General features: G+C 39.6%; 1 protein-coding gene across 3 annotated transcripts; it reads right to left on the bottom strand.

Annotated features, from left to right (window-relative positions):
- Positions 1-1,045: 1,045 nt before the first annotated feature.
- On the bottom strand, positions 1,046-6,666 carry LOC134072794 (H-2 class I histocompatibility antigen, Q10 alpha chain-like). 3 transcript variants are annotated; one of them, XM_062529641.1, is made up of 7 exons: positions 6,519-6,666; positions 5,868-6,158; positions 5,463-5,762; positions 5,080-5,361; positions 2,295-2,570; positions 1,885-2,012; positions 1,046-1,181 (listed from the first exon to the last, which is right to left on the bottom strand). In XM_062529641.1, exons 1-7 carry the CDS (start codon positions 6,571-6,573, stop codon positions 1,167-1,169), a joined length of 1,347 nt encoding a protein of 448 aa, XP_062385625.1. In that variant the 5' UTR covers positions 6,574-6,666; the 3' UTR covers positions 1,046-1,166. The 3 variants fall into 3 exon arrangements, with proteins under 3 accessions (XP_062385625.1, XP_062385626.1, XP_062385627.1); XM_062529642.1 differs by having other exon boundaries at positions 2,295-2,540; XM_062529643.1 differs by having other exon boundaries at positions 2,295-2,537.
- Positions 6,667-7,100: the final 434 nt, after the last annotated feature.

Here is a 7,100-nt window from a genome sequence, read left to right as displayed (position 1 = left end):
TCAGAGGAGGTCTTCCCTTCAAGTACTAACCAGGCCTCCTTAGCTTTAGCAATTCAGCAGAGACGGGGTATATATTGGTCTGGCTGTTGACTATGAACAGGAGTGATATACAGTACCGCTGTAGTTCCCCAATTCTGACTTGTCTCCCTTTTTTGAAAAGCCATGCACTCTTACAGTATCTGGTCAACTCTTGTTATTGTTACAGAAAATGCTGTACATCACAATATATTACCAGAAACATAGTCTAATCTACTAGATAGCCTATAGCCTGGCTATCACCATACTAAGCACCTTCGTCCACCAGAATTGAGTCGTGAGAGTCGAAACTCAAAACGAGAATAGAACGTATTTAGCTCTTCTGGAAGCGAGGCTTGGGTGTTCTTAATTAGAGGTGATGACGTTTTATAGTCTGTGATCGTGTGCAGTCCTTTCCACAGGCAATGGGGGTCACAGTCGCTGAAGTCATTCCCCAACTTTCTTCCATATTGTTTTTTTGCCGCTTTTATTTCCCTTAGTGCATACCTTGAGGTCTTATTTCTGACATGGGTCTAGCTGTGGTCATCTCCATCAGGCTCAAGTGCACAGTGTTGTTAACCCAGGGCCTCTGATTGGGAAATGTTCGGACAGGCCAGGAAGGCACACACAAGTCCATGCAGAACCTGATATAATCCGTCACCGAGTCGGCATACTCATCCAGCTCTGCAGAGGAGTTTTTGAACGCAGACCAATCCGTTTTTTTTCAAAGCAGTCCTGAAGTTCAGACTTGTGTCATCATAGTGTCTGATCATTGAGTTTGTTGAATGAAAACTAATAGCATTTTCACAAATATGTGTATATGTTTTGACGGAAGTGTGTCATTTCGAAAACAATCTAGGAATTATGCAAATTGAGTGTGGCGTTTGGATAACTGTGCTTATATTTTGAGAGAAAGAACCCGGTTTTAAAAATTGTGTGTAAACAATTGAAAAAAAAACTGTAAATCAGGCATTTCAAGATAGGGGGCAAATTAAAATATTTGTTTAAGTAAATTATAACTTTATTGTGAAATTTCACGTTACATTACATTTTAAAAGTTATTCAAACCTCAGGGACAGAATTTTTTTTTCCAACAAAACAGTTTGGCTCATAGCTTGTAAGGAGCATGCTTGATCTTCATCTTAAGTTTCTTACTGGGGCATCTCCTGTCAGGGTGACGGTTATTGTGGTTCATGTGGGAAAACAGAAAAAAGTTTCATTAGATTATAATACTGTTTAATGAGCAGCTATTTTTGATGTGTTTGCACATTGCCAATAATTTTAATTTTTGTAGTAGGTATACAATACATACTGTATTAGAACCAAATTGTATCTCCATTACAGTATGTACTCAAGCAGTCACAGATTCATGACCGTTTTAATTACACGAGCCCAAATCCATCCCTACAGCGCCTCTCCATCTTCAGTACGTCATAGTCAACTGATACCTCACACAGTGCATATACAACACAGAATTAGATGTACCACATTGGTACAAAATATGACCGCCGCCCAGTCCAGCACATTCTCTACACATAAAATAAATCATACTTGTCTTGTTTAATTTTTCTCCATCTCCTACTCTTGTCTGTGTGTATGTGTGCTTCTATGTGTGTGTGTTTATTTGTGCCTGCATGTGTTTCTGTTTGTGTGTGTGTGTGTGTGTGTGTGTGTGTATGTGCGTGCATGCATGTACTGTAGGGGTGTTTGTGTGTAGGTGTGTGTGTGTTTACTGTATGTGTCTGTGCGAGTGAAAATGTGTGTGCCTGTGCGACATGTGCGTGAGTGAGTGTGTGAGTGTTTGTGCCTGTGTGTGTGTGTATGTGCGTGCATGTGTATTGTTTGTGCGTGTGTATGTAATTAACTTACCAATAACACATTGTTTAAAAACAATGAAAAATAAGATCCCCAGTATGATTGCATGAGCATAACCATAATCAGCAATGGCAACACTCTACTCATGGATGAACTAGAGTCAGGAGGACATGATTCTCCATCTGTAACCACGGGTGAAAATGTACTTGTGTTATTGCTCCCCAAGCCTGTACTAACAGGTCAAACCTATTCTGGCCATACAACTATGAAGACTGTCAGAGCCAAGACATTTATAGCATTTCCTTCCATGAAATAATCCACTACTGATACCGCTTGTTGGCAGAAATCTGAACATAAAATGCAATTAATTTTGTTTATGTATGGTAGAAAGCCAAACATAAAAAGGGCTATTGACGCAATAAAAAAAAAACCAGTAAGGATTAAATCAAACAATGTAATCTTACCCAAGGTCCAAACTTTCGTAATTGGTTCTTCCAGTCCCATGTGGTTCACCTCACAGGTATAATTATATGACCTTTGGGCCTCCACAATCAGTTTGATCTGATGGGTTCCATCGCCATTGGGCAAGACATCCCTTAAATCACCTTTCTTTACAACTTTTTTTCCTTTCAGAATGGTGATGTCAATTTCTTTGGGGTAGAAACCTGTGGCCATGCAAGTCAACTGGAGTGTATTTGAACATCTGGCTGCTTTAGCAAAAAGATTAACCTTTGATGGAGCTGATGAATCAAGAAAAAGTAACACATGTTTATACATTTTACTTAAAGGTGAACTATGCAAGTTATTTTAGCTTGATTTGTGATTAGAATATTTGACTTAATCCGTTAGGAGTGATGGCTGTCTCGCTTTCCCCTAGCGCCTGTGAGCAAAAAAAAAAAAAACACGCTTGCAAGTTTGTGCCACTGGGCCAGTGGCAGTGACAAACAGAAAGTCTCTAGCCTCGCGATTATGCTCATGAAAAGGCAGACTGACCGATTGAGGAGTGTTGTAAAATATACACGCTAAAGCTATAGGGAAAGCTCTGCAGAGAAACCTGAAAGCGTAAAACGAGAAAACAGCTAAGAAATCGTCAAACTTGCATAGTTCCTCTTTAGCTACACTTGGGTTAATCTTTTTGGGGAAATTCTTCCATCTAGCGGTGAAATGGTAATATTGCAACAGATTCACGATTCACCAGCTACGGCAGCTGCTTCAGAAATGTCCGCTGACACAAGATATCATGAATACATGACCTTATCAAGTATTAAAGGTGAACTATTCCAGTTTTTTTTAGCTTAACTTGCCTTAACTAATCAGCTTCAGAATCTTTGGAATGGTAATTTGACTTATTTTGGGTTGAATGACGGCTGTGACCTTACATTTTGCAGTGGCCATAGGTGTGTAGATTTGAACAAAATTTGGTTTGGTTCTTACCAGGACTTTTAGCTCTAGAAATATTCGGTTTTGTTTACCATGCTCGGTTAGTGCTGACATGGTAGTTCGCTGGCGGTAGTTGGTTTCGTTTTTGTTTTGGCTGTGTCACAAGCTTTGAGTATGTGCAAGTTTTGATATCAGTGCTTATTCGACATTACTGCACAAGATAAGCTAGTTCAAGGTAACGCTATGGTCTTCTATCTCCATACAAAGTCAGAGATCATCAGGTGATTCAACGAGGTTTCCTGCAGCCACGGGCACAACTCTGTCGTTCGGTTAGGCTACTGACCGACAAACGCGAAAGGCAGAACTAGAATTGCAGGCATGTCCCTCCTTGGCCAGCGTATTCTACAGATGGAGGCCGAAACATGGCTATCGTCATGAAGCAGCCATATCGCGCGTATGTATTCTGAATGGCAGATTATTCTACGCTCACGAGAATACTTTGATTTATTGATGGCAGTAATTACTCATGAATGAGCAAACATATTTGGAGGAAAACATGTGTTTTTGCTAAGAATCTACCCAAAACTACACAATGGAGCTTTAAGTTTAATTTAGTAAAAAATCACCATCCCTAAAATCTTATCTTATCCTAAAATTATCCCAGCAAAGGAACAAGATTATTTTCCTTATTTTAAGATTGAGACCACTTACACAACTTCTCAATTTAAAGGAACCGTATGTAAGACATTCATTTCAATGAATCATAAAATGGCCCTGATATCACTAGACATCAAGAAATCATGCTCATTTCAAATAGGTACTTATATCACTGACAACAGTAGTCCGGCCAGGATATTGCCATTTAAAAAGTGAAGTTGCAGCCCTCAACTGATGTTGATGTTTACATATTGTGTGTTTTGGCCTGATGCGCCACCCTCTACCTATCTACTAATCATGAAGTCAGTGGTGTTTCGGCATCCGGGTTGGCAACTTCGACTCAGTGGGGAGGGGGAGGGGATACATTACTCTAGTATTTTGAAAGTGATTGCAGTACCAATCTTGGCCAAAATCCTACGTACTGTTCCTTTACTGTAAGAATCATGGGAGTAGGGAACTTTTCATCTGTGAAGTGAAATTCTGCAACTTCAAATTCTATGACACAAGTGCACAACTCATTTTCACGAGTACACAAGACTTTTGCACCTGATTTACCTCCATATATGGGATTCGCAAAATGGCCAGCAGATTTTGAAAATACACAACTCAAATAGTACTACACTCTTTCCTCCAACACTGGCCCTAATTCCACCCATTCGAAGAACATGGACACGCAAACATGCATGAGCAAAAATTCAGATGTGCGAAAGCAAGTCATGCTATAGGCACTCTTGACAGGGGTATAGAGCTGCATAAAAATACAAATTTTGACCCGTTGGTGGCGCTAGACGGCTGGCTTTAGAGATCCGTAAATGAGCGTGAGTGGTCAGCGGGGTGTCCCGAAACTTTCTGCCAAATGTCAGCACTTTTTAGCCATGTGTTCTATGGGCTGCCAATGCCATAGACTCCAATGACAGATTGATAATAATTGGAAAAGCTAGTAACTCAATGGTTGCCTTTGCAGCTTTGCTGCTAGGCCCTCAATAATAATAATAATAATAACAATAGGAATAAATAGTAACTCAATGGGTGCCTTCGCTGCTAGGCCCCCAAAAATATATATTCACATTATGCAGCTGCATCCAGCTTATATTTGAATAGACGGCTACAATATGTTTGTTAAATATATACAAGAATGGCAAACATATCAAAAGGGCTATTGATGCAAGCAATGCAAAACATTAAGTATTAAATCAAACAATGCAATCTTACCCAAGGTCCAAACTTTCATAATTGGTTCTTCCAGGCCCATGTAGTACATCTCACAGCTATAATCATCAATGTCTGACCTTTGGGCCTCCACAATCAGTTTGATCTGATGGGTTCCATCGCCATTGGGTAAGACATCCCTTAAATCACCTTTCATTATAACCTCCTTCCCTTTCAGAATGGTGATGTCAATTTCTTTGGGGTAGAAACCTGTGGCCATGCAAGTCAACTGGAGTGTATTTGAAGATCTGGTTGCTTTAGCAAAAAAATGAACCTTTGGTGGAGCTGATGAGAAAACATAAAACATATTTATACATTTTACTTAAGTTTAATTTAGTAAAATATCACTAAACAAAAGTGTTCGATCCTATTTTAACAGTACTCACAAGCTGTTGCTTGTTGTTTCAATTCTTTGTACCCATATTCTGTGAACTTTTCCAGCCAGTCCACACACTCCTTCTCCAAGTAGCCCTTGGTGTACTGATTCAGGATGGGAACCCCATCCCACTTCTGTTTTGTGGGTACAGCTTCAGGAACAGGGGCAACCCACTGCATTGATGCATCATCAAAGGAAAGGAAATCATTGCCATCATAGCTGTATGCATCAACACCGCGAACAAACCTGAAAGAACCGTCTGCCATTTTGTCAACCTCACATCCATGTTTCCACATAAGGACATGAATATCTGAGGAAAGGATAACAACAGGTCAGTATAAGCACTAATGACGTTGTGTTTGTTGCTGACAACTATGCAGTCAGGATGTGTTGGGACCATAGGGTTGGGACTGACCAGATTGATTCTGCCTCATGCGTTCCATCAGAATGTTCACATTGACTTTGAACCATTGCTCTTTGCTTCTACGTGACTGGGTGCCCTTTTCCCAGTAGTCCGCTGGAAGCTTTTCTTTCATCCAGTCCTGTTGAGGAATCTTGGCTTGGTGTTTGCTGTCATAGTAATCAATTTTTCTGTTGTCCAGTAGGCCCATGGCATTGAATTCAAAGATGCCTGGTGCATTGACAGCCTTTGACAGGGCTGTGTACACGTAGTACAGCGAGTGCCGCTCTGGGTCACCTCGTCCAGCTTTTCAGGAAAAATAGATTAGAAGAACATCAGTGTGTACAGTGAGGAAAGGTCTTTAAATAATGGAAAACAGCATAATAATAGCACATAACACAGCATTCATTGAATTCATATTCATTGACGCAGTGAGTGGATTGATTGAAGTATGTTGATTAAAAAATATTTTAATAAAGAAAGAAATGCTAAAATACAAGATAATTTGCTCAATACAAGATAATTTAACTATAGATTTAGGAATATTAGGATTATTTCTAGAAGGGCCTTTTTTGCAGTGTATGGACACAATTGTTTTAGCTTCATTTCAGTTTACACCACTGGGCTCACAATAGCGATTATTTTCTAAATAACAGTAGATCTTACCCAGACTTATCGGTAGAATGGCGCAGACCGTCAATAATTCCACAAAACCCTTCATGATACAGGCTAATCCATGCAGGTTAGTTAATTTTGCACATCAAACAAGTTAGACTTCAGTTGGAACTCAGTAAGCCCGGGCATCCGTTGGTAGTGTTTGCCAACTGCTTTCGTCAGAATTGTTACAGTAGGTTAAGCTATTACTTCTCTTTCTTGGCCCATCAGGTCTGCATTCTGCAACAGCAGTAAATCTGCTTTTTAGATGAAGCTAAAATCCCCAGATTCACCAGAATATGGGTTAATACACTGTAAAAAATATCCGTAGATTTCACGGTGAAAAACTGTAAAATTGCAACAGTCAAGAACCGTAAACTCAGAAAAGGTTGAAAACATTTTTTACAACATGGAAACACCGTTAATTTTGAATATACATGGAAACACCGTAAATTATGAATATACCTGGCAAAACTATATATATTACGGTATTTTGCTGTAGAAAATACTATGATGCCGTATAAGGGCCACATATACTGTATATATACATATATTTTTTTTAAAGGGTGGGTTGTGATGTTGGGGCCTACATGG

This window comes from Sardina pilchardus, chromosome 24 (assembly GCF_963854185.1).
Source record: "Sardina pilchardus chromosome 24, fSarPil1.1, whole genome shotgun sequence".
In the NCBI taxonomy this organism is placed as follows: domain Eukaryota; kingdom Metazoa; phylum Chordata; class Actinopteri; order Clupeiformes; family Clupeidae; genus Sardina; species Sardina pilchardus.
This window is presented reverse-complemented; position numbering and strand designations above follow the sequence as displayed.